Here is a 19745-nt window from a genome sequence, read left to right on the forward strand (position 1 = left end):
TATTTGAGGTTGTGGACAGGTGTCTCTTATACTGATAACAAGTTCAAACAGGTGCCATTAATACAGGCAACGAGTGGAGGACAGAGGAGCCTCATAAAGAAGAAGTTACAGGTCTGTGAGAGCCAGAAATCTTGCTTGTTTGTAGGTGACCAAATACTTATTTTCCACCATCATTTGCAAATAAATTCATTAACTATCCTACAATGTGATTTTCTGGATGTTTTTTTCTCATTTTGTCTGTCATAGTTGAAGTGTACCTATGATGAAAATTACAGGCCTCTCGTCTTTTTAAGTGGGAGAACTTGCACAATTGGTGGCTGACTAAATACTTTTTTGCCCCACTGTATATACTGAAAGGCAGTTCTAGTGTTAAGGTAAAAAGAAAAATAATACACAGTACCAGTCAAAAGTTTGAACATACACACACAGTACTGGTCTGAAGTTTGCACACCTACTCATGCAAGGGTTTTTCTTGATTTTTACTATTTTATACATTGTAGAATAGTGAATACATCAAAACTATGAATTAAAACAGAATTATGTAGAACCCCCCCCAAAAAGTGTTAACAGGTGTTTGTTGTTTTAAGTTAATTTGTCAAATTTCTTTCTTTTCTTAATGCGTTTGAGCTGATCAGTTGTGTGTGACAAGGTTGGGGAGGTATACAGAAAATATACCTTTTTGGTAAAAGCCCAGTTCCATATTATATGCTTTACAGCCAAAACAACACAAGCGTTTGTGTAAGTTTATCGATAGCCTAGCATAGCATTATGTCCAGCTAGCAGCAGGAAGCTTGGTCACAAAAATCAGAAAAACAATCAAATTAATTGTTTACCTTTGATGAGCTTCGGATGTTTTCACTCACGAGACTCCCAGTTAGACAGCAAATGTTCCTTTTGTTCCATAAAGATTATTTTTATACCCAAAAAACCTCTGTTTGTTGGTCACGCTATGTTGAGAAATCCACCGGAAATAGAGGTCACGACAACGGTGAAAACAATTCAAAATTATATCCATAATATCAACAGAAACATGGCAAATGTTTTTTATAACCAATCCTCAAGGTGTTTTTCAAATATCTATTTGATAATATATCAACCGGGACAATTGGCTTTTCAGTAGGAGCGAGAGGAAAAATGACTACCTCGATGTATTTTACGCAAGAATCCCTCAGAGCCCTCAGCTGGCCACTTACGCAATGTAGTCGTTTACGCTCATTCTTCAACATAAAGGCATGAAACTACATCAAAATGCTGTAGACACCTTAGGGAATACGTAGAAAAAGGAATCTGGTTGGTATCCCTTTCAATGGCCAATAGGGGTGCATAGGAACACAACGGTTTCAAAACATGAGTCACTTCCTGATTGGATGTTTCTTAGGCTTTCGCCTGCAATATCAGTTCTGTTATACTCACAGACAATATTTTTACAGTTTTGGAAACTTTAGAGTGTTTTCTATCTAAGCTGTCAATTATATGCATATTCTAGCATCTGGTCCTGAGAAATAGGCCATTTACTTTGGGCACGTTATTTTTCCAAAAATGAAAATAGTGCCCCCAAGCTTCAAGACATGAAAGTCAGTCAATCGGAACATTTTAAAGAACTTTGAAAGTTTCTTCAAGTGCAGTCGCAAAAACCATCAAGCGCAATGATAAAACTGTCTCTCTCCACCATAAGAAAGGATGACCCAGAGTTACCTCTACTGCAAAGGATAAGTTAACTTATCTTTGCTTATTTGAGCTGTTCTTCCCATAATATGGATTTGACCTTTTACCAAATAGGGCTACCCTCTGTATACCACCCCTACCTAACGCATTAAGAAGGAAAGTTATTCCAAAAAATAACTTTTAACAAGGCTGTTAATTGAAATGCATTCCAGGTAACTACCTCATGAAGCTGGTTGAAAGCATGCCAAGAGTGTGAAAAGCTGTCATCAATGCAAAACAATCTCAAATATATTTGAATTTGTTTAACACTTTTTTTGGTTACTACATGATTCTATGTGTGTTATTTCATAGTGATGTCTTCACTATTATTCCACAATGTAAAAAATCATTAAAATAAATAAATAAAAACTCTTGAATGAGTAGGTGTACAAACTTTAGACCAGTACTGTATGTATGTATTTTTTTTTAAACAGTGATTTTGGCCTTACTGCTATGAGCCCATAAAAACATTGAATAACAGCTTCATACATTAATAAACAGTCCCACCAAAAAAACTGAAGGAAGTTTGTTCTATAGTGTCTGTCCTATATCTGAGTAACATAATATCAGAAAACTATTACAATTTTGACATGTATTTAACCCCTTATTTCTTTTAATTTACTTTCAATCTCTTTTTGATTTTTAATTCGATTATACCTCCCGGTAACCTGCCTCACCCAATGTGATACGGAATCGCTATTATTTTTAATTTTTAGAACACATTCAAGAACCTCCAGAAGCCAACCAGCTACAAGCTATTTAGTCATTGTTAGCCACTGCTAGCGGCTTTTACCTTCTGCACAGCCAGCCATTTTTTTTTAACCTGGATAATACTCGCCAGTCTAGCTTCCCTGCCCCATCCACCACTGCCCCCTGGACACTGATCACTTGGCTACATAGCTGATGCATGCTGGACTGTCTATTAATCACGGTACTCCATTCTGCTTGTTAATGTTTTATCTTTCGGCCCCAGCCGCACTCAGGCTCTGTGTGAAGTTAATCTGACCCTCCCTGCCAAGTCAACGCAATTTTACCTGCTGTTGTTGTGCTAGCTGATTAGCTGTTGTTGTCTCACCTACTGTTTTAGCTAGCTCTCCCAATTCAACACCTGTGATTAATGTATGCCTCGCTGTATGTCTCTCTCAAATGTCAATATGCCTTGTATACTGTTGTTCAGGTTAGTTATCATTGTTTTAGTTTACAATGGGAGCCCCTAGTTCCACTCTTCATACCCCTGATACCTCCTTTGTCCCACCTCCCACACATGCGGTGACCTCACCCATTACAACCAGCATGTCCAGAGACACAACCTCTCTTATCATCACCCAGTGCCTGGGCTTACCTCCGCTGTACACGCACCCCACCATACCCCTGTCTGCGCATTATGCCCTGAATATATTCTACCATGCCCAGAAATCTGCTCCTTTTATTCTTTGTCCCCAACGCTCTAGGCGACCAGTTTTGATAGCCTTTAGCCGCACCCTCATACTACTCTTCCTCTGTTCCGCGGGTGATGTGGAGGTAAACCCAGGCCCTGCATGTCCCCAGGCACCCTCATTTGTTGACTTCTGCCTTGGTTTCATGCATGTAAACATCAGAAGCCTCCTCCCTAAGTTTGTTTTACTCACTGCTTTAGCACACTCTGATGTCCTTGCTGTGTCTGAAATCTGGCTCAAGAAGGCCACCAAAAATTCTGCGATTTCCATACCCAACTATAACATTTTCCGTCAAGATAGAACTGCCAAAGGGGGAGGAGTTGCAGTCTACTGCAGAGATAGCCTGCAAAGTAATGTCATACTTTCCAGGTCCATACCCAAACAGTTCAAACTACTAATCTTAAAAATTACTCTCTCCAGAAATAAGTCTCTCACTGTTGCTGCCTGCTACCGACCCCCCTCAGCTCCCAGCTGTGCCCTGGACACCATTTGTGAATTGATCGCCCCCCACCGAGCTTCAGAGTTTGTTCTGTTAGGTGACCTAAACTGGGATATGCTTAACACCCCGGCAGTCCTACAATCTAAGCTAGATGCCCTCAATCTCACACAAATCATCAAGGAACCCACCAGATACAACCCTAAATCTGTAAACAAGGGCACCCTCATAGACGTCATCCTGACCAACTGGCCCTCCAAATACACCTCCGCCGTCTTCAACCAGGATCTCAGCGATCACTGCCTCATTGCCTGTATCCGCTACGGAGCCGCAGTCAAACGACCACACCTCATCACTGTCAAACGCTCCCTAAAACACTTCTGTGAGCAGGCCTTTCTAGTCGACCTGGGCCGGGTATCCTGGAAGGACATTGACCTCATCACGTCAGTTGAGGATGCCTGGTCATTCTTTAAAAGTAACTTCCTCACCATTTTAGATAAGCATGCTCCGTTCAAAAAATGCAGAACTAAGAACAGATATAGCCCTTGGTTCACTCCAGACCTGACTGCCCTCGACCAGCACAAAAACATCCTGTGGCGGACTGCAATAGCGTCGAATAGTACCCGCGATATGCAACTGTTCAGGGAAGTCAGGAACCAATACACGCAGTCAGTCAGGAAAGCTAAGGCCAGCTTCTTCAGGCAGAAATTTGCATCCTGTAGCTCCAACTCCAAAAAGTTCTGGGACACTGAGAAGTCCATGGAGAACAAGAGCACCTTCTCCCAGCTGCCCACTGCACTGAGGCTAGGTAACACGGTCACCACCGATAAATCCATGATTATCGAAAACCTCAACAAGCATTTCTCAACGGCTGGCCATGCCTTCCGCCTGGCTACTCCAACCTCGGCCAATAGCTCCCCCCCCCCCCCCGCAGCTACTCGCCCAAGCCTCCCCAGGTTCTCCTTTAACCAAATCCAGATAGCAGATGTTCTGAAAGAGCTGCAAAACCTGGACCTGTACAAACCAGCTGGGCTTGACAATCTGGACCCTCTATTTCTGAAACTATCCGCCGCCATTGTCGCAACCCCTATTACCAGCCTGTTCAACCTCTCTTTCATATCGTCTGAGATCCCCAAGGATTGGAAAGCTGCCGCAGTCATCCCCCTCTTCAAAGGGGAAGACACCCTGGACCCAAACTGTTACAGACATATATCCATCCTGCCCTGCCTATCTAAGGTCTTCGAAAGCCAAGTCAACAAACAGGTCACTGACCATCTCGAATCACACCGTACCTTCTCCGCTGTGCAATCTGGTTTCCGAGCCGGTCACGGGTGCACCTCAGCCACGCTCAAGGTACTAAACGATATAACGGCCATCGATAAAAGACTGTGCAGCCGTCTTTATCGACCTTGCCAAGGCTTTCGACTCTGTCAATCCACATATTCTTATCGGCAGACTCAGTCGCCTCGGTTTTTCTGATGACTGCCTTGCTTGGTTCACCAACTACTTTGCAGACAGAGTTCAGTGTGTCAAATCGGAGGGCATGTTGTCCGGTCCTCTGGCAGTCTATGGGGGTGCCACAGGGTTCAATTCTCGGGCCGACTCTTTTCTCTGTATATATCAATGATGTTGCTCTTGCTGCGGGCGATTCCCTGATCCACCTCTATGCAGACGACACCATTCTGTATACTTCCGGCCCGTCCTTGGACACTGTGCTATCTAACCTCCAAACGAGCTTCAATGCCATACAACACTCCTTGCGTGGCCTCCAACTGCTCTTACACGCTAGTAAAACCAAATGCATGCTTTTCAAACGTTCGCTGCCTGCACCTGCACGCCTGACTAGTATCACCACCCTGGTTGTTCCGACCTTGAATGTGGACATCTATAAGTACCTAGGTGTCTGGCTAGACTGTAAACTCTCCTTCCAGACTCATATCAAACATCTCCAATCGAAAATCAAATCTAGAGTCGGCTTTCTATTCCGCAACAAAGCCTCCTTCACTCACGCCGCCAAACTTACCCTAGTAAAACTGACTATCCTACCGATCCTCGACTTCGGTGACGTCATCTACAAAATAGCTTCCAACACTCTACTCAGCAAACTGGATGCAGTTTATCACAGTGCCATCCGCTTTGTCACTAAAGCACCTTATACCACCCACCACTGCGACCTGTATGCTCTAGCCGGCTGGCCCTCGCTACATATTCGTCGCCAGACCCACTGGTTCCAGGTCATCTACAAGTCCATGCTAGGTAAAGCTCTGCCTTATCTCAGTTCACTGGTCACGATGGCAACATCCACCCGTAGCACGCGCTCCAGCAGGTGTATCTCACTGATCATCCCTAAAGCAAACACCTCATGTGGCCGCTTTTCGTTCCAGGTCTCTGCTGCCTGTGACTGGAACGAATTGCAAAAATCACTGAAGTTGGAGACTTTTATCTCCCTCACCAACTTCAAACATCTGCTATCTGAGCAGCTAACCGATCGCTGCAGCTGTACCTAGTCCATCGGTCCACCCAATTTTACCTACCTCATCCCCATACTGTTTTTATTTATTTATTTACTTTTCTGCTCTTTTGCACACCAATAGCTCTACCTGTACATGACCATCTGATCATTTATCACAACTTTTGACAACTTGGAGTACACCTGTGGTATATTCAAATGATTGGACATGTGGAAAAGCACACACACCTGTCTATATACGGTCCCACAGTTGACAGTGCATGTCAGAGCAAAAAACAAGCCTTGCGGTCGAAGGAATTGTCCGAAGAGCTCAGAGAAGGGACTGTGTCGAGTCACAGATCTGGGGAAGGGTACAGAAACAATTCTGCAGATTTCAAGGTCCCCAAGAACATAGTGGCCTCCATCATTCTTAAATGCAACAAGTTTCGAAACAAGAATCTTACTATAGCTGGCCGCCTGAGCAAATCGGGGGACAAGGGCCATGGTCAGGGAGGTGGCCAAGAACCCGATGGTCACTCTGACAGAGCTCCAGAGTTCCTCTGTGGAGATGGGAAAACCTTCCAGAAGGACAATCATCTCTGCAGCACTCCACCAATCAGGCCTTTATGGTAGAATGGCCAGAGGGAAGACACTCCTCAGTAAAAAGGCACGACAGCCCGCTGAGAGTTTGCCAAAAGGCACCTAATGGACTCTCAGACCACGAGAAACAAGATTCTCTGGTCTGATGGAACCAAGATTAAACTATTTGGCCTGAATCTCAAGCATCACGTCTGGAGGTAACCTAACTATGGTGAGGAATGGTGGTGGCAGCAGCATGCTGTGGGGATTTTATTCAGCGGGAGGGGCTAGTCAGGATCGAGGGAGATATCCTTGACGCACCCTACAGTATGGACGTGGTCAGTAGTTGTGGTTCAGTAGTTGTGTGGTTCAGGTCAGTAGTTGTGGTTCAGGTCAGTAGTTGTGGTAAGTCGTTTGTCAGTAGTTGTGTGGTTAATTAGTTGTGAGGTTGTTGTCGGTAGTTGTGGTCAGCAGTTGAGTGCTTGTGGTCATTAGTTGTCAGGTAAGTAGTATTGCAGTCAACAGTTCTGGTCAGTAGCGGTCAGCAGTTGTGTGCATGTGGTCAATTACTTGTGCGATTGTGGTGGTGTTGTCGGTCAGAAGTTGTGGTCAAGTAATTGTCATCAGTCGTGTGGTTGTGGTAAGTAGTGGTGTGGTCGGTCAGTCGTGTGGGTGTGGTCAGTCGTGTGGGTGCGGGCGGTCAGTCGTGGTGTGGTTTTGCTCAGGAGTTGGTCAGAATTTTTGTGGTTGTGAACAGTGCTTGTGGTTTAGTAGTTTGTCAGTTGAGTTCAGTAGTTGTGTAGCAGGATATTTGGGCCCTACAGTATGGACATGTCAATACTTGCGGTTAGTAGTGGTGGTCGGCAGCTGTGGTGTTGCGGTTAGTAGTGGTGGTCGGCGGCTGTGGTGTTGCGGTTAGTAGTGGTGGTCGGCGGCTGTGGTGTTGCGGTTAGTAGTGGTGGTCGGCGGCTGTGGTGTTGCGGTTAGTAGTGGTGGTCGGCGGCTGTGGTGTTGCGGTTAGTAGTGGTGGTCGGCGGCTGTGGTGTTGCGGTTAGTAGTGGTGGTCGGCGGCTGTGGTGTTGCGGGTAGTAGTGGTGGTCGGCGGCTGTGGTGTTGCGGGTAGTAGTGGTGGTCGGCGGCTGTGGTGTTGCGGTTAGTAGTGGTGGTCGGCGGCTGTGGTGTTGCGGTTAGTAGTGGTGGTCGGCGGCTGTGGTGTTGCGGTTAGTAGTGGTGGTCGGCGGCTGTGGTGTTGCGGTTAGTAGTGGTGGTCGGGGGCTGTGGTGTTGCGGTTAGTAGTGGTGGTCGGCGGCTGTGGTGTTGCGGTTAGTAGTGGTGGTCGGCGGCTGTGGTGTTGCGGTTAGTAGTGGTGGTCGGCGGCTGTGGTTGCGGTTAGTAGTGGTGGTCGGCGGCTGTGGTTGCGGTTAGTAGTGGTGGTCGGCGGCTGTGGTTGCGGTTAGAAGTGGTGGTCGGCGGCTGTGGTTGCGGTTAGAAGTGGTGGTCGGCGGCTGTGGTGTTGCGGTTAGTAGTGGTGGTCGGCGGCTGTGGTGTTGCGGTTAGTAGTGGTGGTCGGCGGCTGTGGTGTTGCGGTTAGTAGTGGTGGTCGGCGGCTGTGGTTGCGGTTAGTAGTGGTGGTCGGCAGCTGTGGTTGCGGTTAGTAGTGGTGGTCAGCGGCTGTGGTTGCGGTTAGTAGTGGTGGTCGGCGGCTGTGGTTGCGGTTAGTAGTGGTGGTCGGCGGCTGTGGTTGCGGTTAGTAGTGGTGGTCGGCGGCTGTGGTTGCGGTTAGAAGTGGTGGTCGGCGGCTGTGGTGTTGCGGTTAGTAGTGGTGGTCGGCGGCTGTGGTGTTGCGGTTAGTAGTGGTGGTCGGCGGCTGTGGTGTTGCGGTTAGTAGTGGTGGTCGGGGGCTGTGGTGTTGCGGTTAGTAGTGGTGGTCGGGGGCTGTGGTGTTGCGGTTAGTAGTGGTGGTCGGCGGCTGTGGTGTTGCGGTTAGTAGTGGTGGTCGGCGGCTGTGGTGTTGCGGTTAGTAGTGGTGGTCGGCAGCTGTGGTGTTGCGGTTAGTAGTGGTGGTCGGCAGCTGTGGTGTTGCGGTTAGTGGTGGTGGTCGGCAGCTGTGGTTGCGGTTAGTGGTGGTGGTCGGCAGCTGTGGTGTTGCGGTTAGTGGTGGTGGTCGGCAGCTGTGGTTGCGGTTAGTAGTGGTGGTCGGCAGCTGTGGTTGCGGTTAGTAGTGGTGGTCGGCAGCTGTGGTTGCGGTTAGTAGTGGTGGTCGGCAGCTGTGGTTGCGGTTAGAAGTGGTGGTCGGCAGCTGTGGTTGCGGTTAGTAGTGGTGGTCGGCAGCTGTGGTTGCGGTTAGTAGTGGTGGTCGGCACCTGTGGTTGCGGTTAGTAGTGGTGGTCGGCAGCTGTGGTTGCGGTTAGTAGTGGTGGTCGGCAGCTGTGGTTGCGGTTAGTAGTGGTGGTCGGCAGCTGTGGTTGCGGTTAGTAGTGGTGGTCGGCAGCTGTGGTTGCGGTTAGAAGTGGTGGTCGGCAGCTGTGGTTGCGGTTAGAAGTGGTGGTCGTCAGCTGTGGTTGCGGTTAGAAGTGGTGGTCGGCAGCTGTGTGGTTAGAAGTGGTGGTCGGCAGCTGTGTGGTTAGAAGTGGTGGTCGGCAGCTGTGTGGTTAGAAGTGGTGGTCTGCAGCTGTGTGGTTAGTAGTGGTGGTCAGCAGCTGTGTGGTTAGTAGTGGTGGTCGGCAGCTGTGTGGTTAGAAGTGGTGGTCGGCAGCTGTGTGGTTAGAAGTGGTGGTCGGCAGCTGTGTGGTTAGTAGTGGTGGTCAGCAGGTGTGTGGTTGTGGTTAGTAGTGGTGGTCAGCAGGTGTGTGGTTGTGGTTAGTAGTGTTGGTCAGCGGCTGTGGTTAGTAGTGTTGGTCAGCGGTTGTGGTTAGTAGTGTTGGTCAGCAGTTGTGGTTAGTAGTGTTGGTCAGCAGTTGTGGTTAGTTGTGGTGGTCAGCAGCTGTGGTTGTGGTTTGTAGTGGTGGACAGAAGCTGTATGGTTGGTCGTGGTGGTCAGCAGCTGTGTGGTTGTGGTGGTCAGCAGGTGTGTGGTTGTGGTTAGTAGTGTTGGTCAGCAGGTGTGTGGTTGTGGTTAGTAGTGGTGGTCAGCAGGTGTGTGGTTGTGGTTAGTAGTGTTGGTCAGCGGCTGTGGTTAGTAGTGTTTTTCAGCAGTTGTGGTTAGTTGTGGTGGTCAGCAGCTGTGGTTGTGGTTAGTAGTGGTGGACAGAAGCTGTATGGTTGGTCGTGGTGGTCAGCAGCTGTGTGGTTGTGGTGGTCAGCAGGTGTGTGGTTGTGGTTAGTAGTGTTGGTCAGCAGCTGTGGTTGTGGTTAGTAGTGTTGGTCAGCAGCTGTGGTTGTGGTTAGTAGTATTGGTCAGCAGCTGTGGTTGTGGTTAGTAGTATTGGTCAGCAGCTGTGGTTGTGGTTAGTAGTGTTGGTCAGCAGCTCTGGTTGTGGTTAGTAGTGTTGGTCAACAGCTGTGGTTGTGGTTGGTAGTGTTGGTCAGCAGCTGTGGTTGTGGTTAGTAGTGTTGGTCAGCAGCTGTGGTTGTGGTTAGTAGTGTTGGTCAGCAGCTGTGGTTGTGGTGTTGGTCAGCAGCTGTGGTTGTGGTGTCGTCAACCAGTTGAAATTGTCTGTGGGTAGTACTCAAAGAACAAACATGTCAAACTACCACAACAGAACATCATAACTGTTTCTCTGAATGTGTATATTTCTCAGTTCCCAGATTTGCATCTAAATATTGTGGAACGTATATGATTAAATATGAAACTATGTGAGAAGATGAAAGATGTTAACATTTTCTCATTGAGAAGGCCTTTTCAAATAAAGTTTAACTCGTCAGTGACCCCACTCCGTGAACACAGACATTTACATCGGCGATATGGAACGCCCCTTTTTCTACGCCAGTATAAAAACCACTTCCAGCGAAATTTACATTAGACCAGAAAACATGGAAGCTATCGCTACATGTTGAAATGGTTGGCAACTCTACCAAAGGACAAGACCAAAGAACGTGGAGATCATCCCCACACTGAAAGAGTTAAGAAATCTACAAACTAAAGACCAATTATTCAGGCTGCAGCTGTTTAAATACTTTTGTCTGGTAAAGGCATTTGATCTAAGAACAATGGTACTCGGAAAGATCCATTCTCAAGAACATTTCTGAATGGTACTCTGATGTCTCCATTATAACAAGCTACAAATACAAAAGACTGATCTCTGGTGGACAAACCCAAGACTTTCTGTTGACAATCTATCCAGCAGACGGACCGGCGATCAGAGGGACAACAAAGGCTTACACTCATAAAATATGTATTGTACATTGGATTTCTAAAATCCAACTGAGCGGTTGTTAGGGTGCTAAAAATCCATATTTACGATGGACGTATTCAACTGTATGTATGCATGTATGTAGTGGGTTCATTTTGTTCTCCCGCTCTTTCTTATCGGTCCCCACCCCTTTACTTTGTCTACCAAGACATCATATCGGTTTCGTCCACGAGGGACTTTTTCTTTGTATCATGTTAGTCAATGTATGGCCTACTGTGTGTGTTTATGTGATTTGATTAGTTAGTAAATAAATAATTATACAAATTGGTTTATCGCCGATTCCTGATTTATGTTATGGTTGGTGCAGATATCCAAGGGTTTGCGACGTTCAGGAATGAGACTGATAAGATATCAATTAGTCTTCTATTAATGTATTGTTAAGATAAAATAGTTAGTTGGGAAATTGCAACTCTATAAACAGAATTTTCCCGTGGTGCCCCGACTTTTTACTTAATTACTATTCCGTGATTCGTTTAATCAATAGTTATGGCAATAAGGAATAGTTACACAGAGAATGGATCTGATATAACAGTCTTCATATTTAATGAGAGCAAACGCTACGACAGCATGGACATGGTCAGTAGTTGTGTGGTTCATTAGCTGTGGGCCAGTAGTTGTGCGGTTCATTAGCTGTGGGCCAGTAGTTGTGCGGTTCATTAGCTGTGGGCCAGTAGTTGTGCGGTTCATTAGCTGTGGGCCAGTAGTTGTGCGGTTCATTAGCTGTGGGCCAGTAGTTGTGCGGTTCATTAGCTGTAGGCCAGTAGTTGTGCGGTTCATTAGCTGTAGGCCAGTAGTTGTGCGGTTCATTAGCTGTAGGCCAGTAGTTGTGCGGTTCATTAGCTGTAGGCCAGTAGTTGTGCGGTTCATTAGCTGTAGGCCAGTAGCTGTGCGGTTCATTAGCTGGGGGCCAGTAGCTGTGTTCAGTAATTGTGGGGTTGTGTTCAGTAGTTGCGTGCGTGGGCCAGCAGCTGTGTGGTTGTGGTCAGCAGCTGTGTGGTTGTGGTCAGCAGCTGTGTGGTTGTGGTCAGCAGCTGTGTCCAGTAGTTGAAGGCAGTAGTGGTCAGCAGTTGTGTGCATGGGGCAGTAAGTAACCTAGTGGTTAGAGCATTGGGCCAGTAACCGAAACGTTGCTAGATCGAATCCCTGAGCTGACAAAATTCTATCGTTCTGCCCCTGAACAAACTAACCCACTGTTCCGAGGCTGTCATTGTAAATAAGAGCTTGTTCTTAACTGACTTGCCTAGCTAAATAAAGGTGAAATAAAAAATACATGTAAAAAAGCTCCTGACCATAACTACTGACCACGTCCATGCTGTAGGGCTAAAGAATCTGCAACACAATCCCACAAATACTGATCACTACTAACTAAACCTACTAAATCACAACAAAAATACTGACCAAAACTACTGACCACAGCTAATAACCAAATAACTACCAAAACTACTGAATACAACTACTTACCACAACCACACATTTACTGACCACAACTACTGACTACCATTACTGACCCCAATCACACAAATAATTGAACACTTTTATTTATATAACCTTTATTTAACCAGGTAGGCTAGTTGAGAACAAGTTCTCATTTACAACTGTGACTTGGCCAAGATAAAGCAAAGCAGTGCAACAAAAAACCCAGAATTACACATTGGATAAACTTATGCAGTCAATAACTGTCACGCCCTGACCATAGTAAGCTGTTATTTCTCTGTGTTGGTTGGGGCATGATGGTGACTTGGGTGGGTCATCTAGGTGAATTTGTATGTCTGTTGGACTGATATGGTTCCCAATCAGAGACCGCTGTTTATCGTTGTCTCTGATTGGGGATCATATTTAGGCAGCCATTTCACCTTTGTGTTTCGTGGGATCTTGACTGTGTAGTTGCCTGTCTGCACTTTATTGATTCGGTTCACGGTTCGCTTGTTCATTTTGTTGGTTTGTTCGGTGTTCATTCATTAAAAGAGAATGTACGCATACCATGCTGCGCTTTGGTCCGATTACTATGACGAAGGCGACAATAACACAATAGAAAGATCTATATACAGTGTGTGCAAATGGAGTAAGGAGGCAATAAATAGGCCATAGTAGCGAAGTAATTACAATTTAGAAAATTAACACTGGAGTGATAGATGTGCAGATGATGATGTGCAAGTAGAAATACTGGTGTGCAAAAGAGCAAATAAGTAAATTAATGGGATGGGATATTTACAGATGGGCTGTGTACAGCTGCAGCAATCGGTAAGCTGCTCAGCTGTGGCATCAGTATTTGTGGTCATTAGTTGAGTAGTTCAGTAGTTGTGTACTTGTAGTCATTAGTTTTATTCAGTAGTTGTGTGGTTATGGTCAATTAGTTGAGTGATTTTGGTTCAGTAGTTGTTGGTCCGTAGTAATTGTGGTCAGTAGTGTGGTTGAGGTCAGTAGTTGAGTGGTTGTGTGTTCAGTAGCTGTGGTCAGTAGTGCTGTCAGTTGTGTGGTTGTGGTCATTAGTTGTGTGGTGGTCAGTAGGAGTGTGGTGGTCAGTAGGAGTGTGGTTGTTGTCAGTAGGTGTGTGGTTCAGTAGATATGGTCAGTAGTTGTGTAGTTCTGGTCAGCAGTGGTCGTTATATGTGGTCGTTATCAATAGTGGTTTAGTAATTTGTCAGTAGTTGTGTTGCAGGTTCTTTGAGGCCTACATTATGGACGTGGTCAATAGTTGTCGTCAGTAGGTGTGAGTATCACTATGTGCTCTCCAACCGTGTTCCAGGGGTCCTAGATCTATAGGTTGTTTAGAGTCATTTTGCCACTTTAGTTGCGATATAAACCTTATTAAAACATACAGGCCTATGGCCAAAGACAGATGTGTGCGACTATGATTTGAAAAAGTATGCGCCATTTCTTGCCTTAGAGGCTGCACACATTGGGCATAATTCACAAATGAAAATACATAATTAACTAACAATAATATTGTCAACCATCAGACTATTGTCAATTTAATCTAGTCTTTAAATATACCGTCATGGGCTAAAAGTTTTGAGAATGAATATTATAAATATTAATTTTCAAAGTCTGCTGCCTCAGTTTGTATGATGGCAATTTGCATATACTCCAGAATGTTATGAAGAGTGATCAGATTAATTACAAAATCTCTTTGCCATGCAAATGAACTGAATCCCCCAAAAACATTTCCACTGCATTTCAGCCCTGCCACAAAAGGACCAGCTGACATCATGTCAGTGATTATCTTGTTAATACAGGAGTGAGTGTTGACAAGGACAAGGCTGGAGATCACTCAGTCATGCTGATTGAGTTTGAGTAACAGACTGGAAGCTTCAAAAGGAGGGTGGTGCTTGGAATCATTGTTCTTCCTCTGTCAACCATGGTTACCTGCAAGGAAACACGCGCAGTCAATATTGCTTTGCACAAAAAGAGCTTCACAGGCAAGGATATTGCTGCCAGTAAGATTACACCTAAATCAACCATTTATCGGATCATCAATAACTTCAAGGAGAGCGGTTCAATTGTTGCGAAGAAGGCTTCAGGGCGCTCAAGTCCAACGAGTGCCAGGACCGTCTCCTAAAGTTGATTCAGCTGCGGGATCGGGGCACCACCAGTACAGAGCTTGCTCAGGAATGGCAGCAGGCAGGTGTGAGTGCATCTGCACACACAGTGAGGCAAAGACTTTGAGGATGGCCTTGTGTCAAGAAGGGCAGCAAAGAAGCCACTTATCTCCAGGAAAAAGATCAGGGACAGACTGATATTCTGCGAAAGGTACAGGGGTAAAGTAATTTTCTCTGATGAATCCCCTTTCCGATTGTTTGGGGCATCCGGAAAAAAGCTTGTCTGGAGAAGACAAGGTGAGCGCTACCATCAGTCCTGTTTCATGCCAACAGTAAAGCAGCCTGAGACAATTCATGTGTGAGGTTGCTTCTCAGCCAAGGGAGTGGGCTCACTCACAATTTTGCCTAAGAACACAGCCATGAATAAAGAATGGTACCAACACATCCTCAGAGAGCAACTTCTCCCAACCATCCAGGAACAGTTTGGTGACAAACAGTGCCTTTTCCAGCAGGATGTGGCCCAGAAGTTAATTGACAGCATGCCAGAGCGGATTGCAGAGGTCTTGAAAAAGAAGGGTCAACACTGCAGATATTGACTCTTTGCATCAACTGCATGTAAACTATCAATAAAAACCTTTGACACTTATGAAATGCTTGTAATTATACTTCAGTATTCCATAGTAACATCTGACAAAAATATCTAAAGACACCGAGGCAGCAAACTTTGTGAAAATTAATATTTGTGTCATTCTCAAAACTTTTGGCCACTTTTTGATTTAGAATGGACCATTATCAGGCTCCTGGGGGAACAGGGGCAGGTGAACAATAGCACGTCACCCATATGGACTTAAATAGCAAATCAAGGATGCTTTTCCCACGGGTAACTGTCATGCCAGGCAGGTAGGCTACCCCTGTGATAAAGCAAAGCACTTAATATTAGGAAATTTGATAAATAAATATAGCAGGCCTAGCCTATAGAAAGATGGGATCCTCTTTAAAATAGAGCCCATTAAAACGGTTCTCCTGCAATTGGTAGGCTACTAATGAGCATCAGCGGCATGAGAGCGCAGTTTTGGAGAAGCCTAGTTACCGTGACTAAACGGGTCACATGGAATTTGACTGTGGTCATGACTCGTGACCGCCGGTGTGGCGGTAACACGGTCACCACTACAGCCCATTTAGTATGTGGATGCTACGACTTTTCACAGGTTAAACTTGAAGAATTTTCAGTCACGATTCACAGTGAGAAATGTGAAGGAGACCATAAAATGTGTGGGTAAAGTAGAGGTAAAGAAAATGTGATCCGAACACGTGCAGAAGCTTCGGGACCTTTAGTCCTGGGAGAAAAAGTCGGATCTGCAGCCACGGCCTTAAAAGATTGTCAAACTCATTACTACCGATGGTAATAAAGGCTGCCTGTAAAGGCTTTGTGGTACACTAATCAGCGCCCACATACCAGACAACATGTACATTCATGTATATGCGTCCAATGTTTTCAAGGCTTACCCGCGAGAAGAGTGTGTTGAGACAGTGGACTTTTTGTCTCTCAGTGACGTAGGCATAGTACTGGGTGATGCCCTTCAGAGTCAGTTCCTCCATCAGGTTGATCTCATAGGGCTTCTGCAGGTGCTTGGCCTGGTGGAGAGGGAGCAGAAAGGGAGGAGAGCGTGATGACAGAAAGGGGGACAAGAAAAGAGAAAAAAGGAGGAGAGAGGGTTATTCAAGTGCCTGAGTAAATCAATGCTAGGATAACTACACATGTGCATGGGCGCACACACAGCTAGACCCTTGCAGCAACTTACGACGAAACGGACATACAAGAACACCAATGCTTGATAAATAGTGCATAAACTATTGTCAAGGATAAATTGCATGAATAAATTAGGAAATAAACAAAAAAATGTATTTGTTTAGATTGTATAATTATACAAAACATATCCTTGACAAAACATAGGCCTATAGCCGTAATTTCATTCCCCTTGCAAAGAAAACATTAGCGCAATCCATTTGATCAACTTTATTTGTAGTAACTGGTTATAGTAATAAATAAAGTCCGGTTATAGCTTCTTTTGACAAAGTAGAAACTTAAAAGATTAATATAACCAGCCAAGTTCACGGCTGAAATTATTTGCCGTAATCCTAAACAAAACCACCAGCGCATGAACAATTGTAAAGGATGAACTGCATAAATGCATTTGTGGAAATATATTCATGACAAAATGATTTGTTGATTGTACTGGAAAATGTAGGGTCCTTACATGCATGCATGTATTTAGCATGAAACAATGTTGTCTTCCCTTTATGCTTCTGGCCCACAGTCAGCACACAGCTTCGTGGCTTTGTGTGAGCAAGCCCCACAAACAAAAACTGTTGCACTGAACAGGGCCTCGTTTCATGTGCACCTGGTGTGGCAGAATCTCTCTGAAACGATTGAGTGACATGGTCTCTCGGAAAAAGTCCACCCCATACAGTGCATTCGGAAAGTATTCAGACCCCTTGATCCCCCCCCCCCCTCCCACATTGTGCTACGTTACAGCCTTATTTTAAAATGGATTCATTTGTGCTTTATTCCATCAATCTACACAAAATACCACATAATCAAACAAAAACAGGTTAAGATTTTTTTGCAAATGTATTAAAACTGAAATGACTTAATTAAGTATTCATTTTGTTGAAGCATCTTTGGCAGCGATTACAGCCTTGAGTCCTATTGGGTCTGACACTACTAGCTTGGCACACCTGTATTTGGGGAGTTTCTCCCATTCTTCTCAAGCTCTGTTAGGTTGGATGGGGAGCGTCGCTGCACAGATATTTTCAGGTCTCTCCAGAGATGTTCGAGCGGGTTCAAGTCCAGGTCTCTCAAGGACATTGAGACCTGTCCCGAACCCACTCCTGAATTGTTTTGGCTGTGTACATAGGGACATTGTCCTGTTGGAAGGTGAATCGTTGCCCCAATCTGGAGCAGGTTTTCATCAAGGATCTCTCTATGCTTTTCTCTGTTCATCTTTAACTCGACTCGGACTATGCTCTTCTGTCGTATGCACATCGGACATACAAGAGTGCAATAAATGCTTTGAGTTAGTGCATAGACATGTAACACGTATGGTTTCCTTTTCTGTCGCATGAGCAACAGTACAATCTCTGATGTGCTGCAACACCTGTAATTCAAACTCCTCACTTTTTTTTTACCCAAACCCTGCCATCCGTTCCAAACTGGTCTCACCGTGGCAGTTGGGATCACAGTCTTAGCTGACTCTGTTCTGGTTTTTCTGCAGCGAGGCCCGGGCATTGGAGGCTTGAAGTCAACATCAGAATCAGATGAACACTTCATCAGCAACGTTAATTTCAAGCTCAATATCCTCCATCCGACTCATAATACGCTGCTCAAAAAAATTAAGGGAACACATGAACAACACAATGTAACTCCAAGTCAATTTTTACATTTAAGTCATTTAGCAGACGCTCTTATCCAGAGTCAATCACACTTCTATGAAATCAAACTCCAGGAAGCAACACTGATTGACAATAAATTTCACACGCTGCAAATGGAATAGAAAACAGGTGGAAATTATAGGCAATTAGCAAGACACCCCCAATAAAGGAGTGGTTCTGCAGGTGGTGACCACAGACCACTTCTCAGTTCCTATGCTTCCTGGCTGATGTTTTGGTCACATTTGAATGCTGGCGGTGCTTTAACTTCAGTGGTAGCATGAGACGGAGTCTATAACCCACACAAGTGGCTCAGGTAGTGCAGCTCATCCAGGATGACACATCAATGCGAGCTGTGGTAAGAAGGTTTACTGTGTCTGTTAGCGTAGTGTCCAGAGCATGGAGGCGCTAGCAGGAGACAAGCCAGTACATCAGGAGATGTGGAGGAGGCCATAGGAGGGCAACAACCCAGCAGCAGGACCGCTACCTCCGCCTTTGTGCAAGGAGGAGCAGGAGGAGCACTGCCAGAGCCCTGCAAAATGACCTCCAGCAGGCCACAAATATGCATGTGTCTGCTTAAATGGTCAGAAACAGACTCCATGAGGGTGGTATGAGGGCCCAATGTCCACAGGTGGGGGTTGTGCTTACAGCCCAACACCGTGCAGGACGTTCGGCATTTGCCAGAGAACACCAAGATTGGCAAATTCGCCACTGGCGCCCTGTGCTCTTCACAGATGAAAGCAGGTTCACACTGAGCATGTGACAGTCTGGAGACGCCGTGGAGAACGTACTGCTGACTGCAACATCCTCCAGCATGACCGGTTTGGCGGTGGGTCAGTCATGGTGTGGGGTGGCATTTCCATGTGCTCGCCAGAGGTAGCCTGACTGCCATTAGGTACCGAGGTGAGACCATATGCTGGTGCGGTTGGCCCTGGGTTCCTCCGAATACAAGACAAAGCTAGACCTCATGTGGCTGGAGTGTGTCAGCAGTTCCTGCAAGAGGAAGGCATTGATCTAATTCTAATATTTATTTTTTTATTTTCTCTCTCTCTCTCTGAGGACCATGCCCCAGAACTACCTGACATGATGACTCCTTGCTGTCCCCAGTCCACCTGGCCGTGCTGCTGCTCCAGTTTCAACTGTTCTGCCTTATTATTATTCGACCATGCTGGTCATTTATGAACATTTGAACATCTTGGCCATGTTCTGTTATAATCTCCACCCGGCACAGCCAGAAGAGGACTGGCCACCCCTCAGAGCCTGGTTCCTCTCTTAGGTTTCTTCCTAGGTTTTGGCCTTTCTAGGGAGTTTTTCCTAGCCACCATGCTTCTACACCTGCATTGTTTGGGGTTTTAGGCTGGGTTTCTGTACAGCACTTTGAGATATCAGCTGAAGTACGAAGGGCTATTTAAATAAATTTGATTTGATTGATGCTATGGACTGGCCCACACATTCCCCAGACCTGAATCCAATTGAGCACATCTGGGACATCATGTCTCGCTCCATCCACCAACGCCACGTTGCACCACAGACTGTCCAGGAGTTGGCGGATGCTTTAGTCCAGGTCTGGGAGGAGATCCCTCAGGAGACCATCCGCCACCTCATCAGGAGCATGCCCAGGCGTTGTAGGGAGGTCATAAAGGCACATGAATATTTCATTCATTCAGATCTAGGATGTGTTATTTTAGTGTTCCCTTTATTTTTTTGAGCAGTGTATATAAAATAAAATAAAATAAATAAATAAATAAATATATATATATATATATATATATATATATATATTAAATAAATACATTTTAAGTTTTTTTTTTTTTTTTAAAC

The 19745-nt window shown here is 45.5% G+C and overlaps 1 protein-coding gene across 1 annotated transcript in view; it reads right to left on the minus strand.

Moving 5' to 3' along the window:
- Positions 1-19745, minus strand: part of LOC135552350 (probable ATP-dependent RNA helicase ddx6) — a 60158-nt gene that overhangs the window by 30225 nt on the left and 10188 nt on the right. The window contains exon 9 of the mRNA XM_064983917.1: positions 16002-16130. Coding sequence (XP_064839989.1) covers positions 16002-16130 — 129 coding nt within the window. The remainder of the gene's footprint in view (positions 1-16001; positions 16131-19745) is intronic.

The sequence above is a fragment of the Oncorhynchus masou genome, chromosome 13 (genome assembly GCF_036934945.1).
Source record: "Oncorhynchus masou masou isolate Uvic2021 chromosome 13, UVic_Omas_1.1, whole genome shotgun sequence".
In the NCBI taxonomy this organism is placed as follows: domain Eukaryota; kingdom Metazoa; phylum Chordata; class Actinopteri; order Salmoniformes; family Salmonidae; genus Oncorhynchus; species Oncorhynchus masou.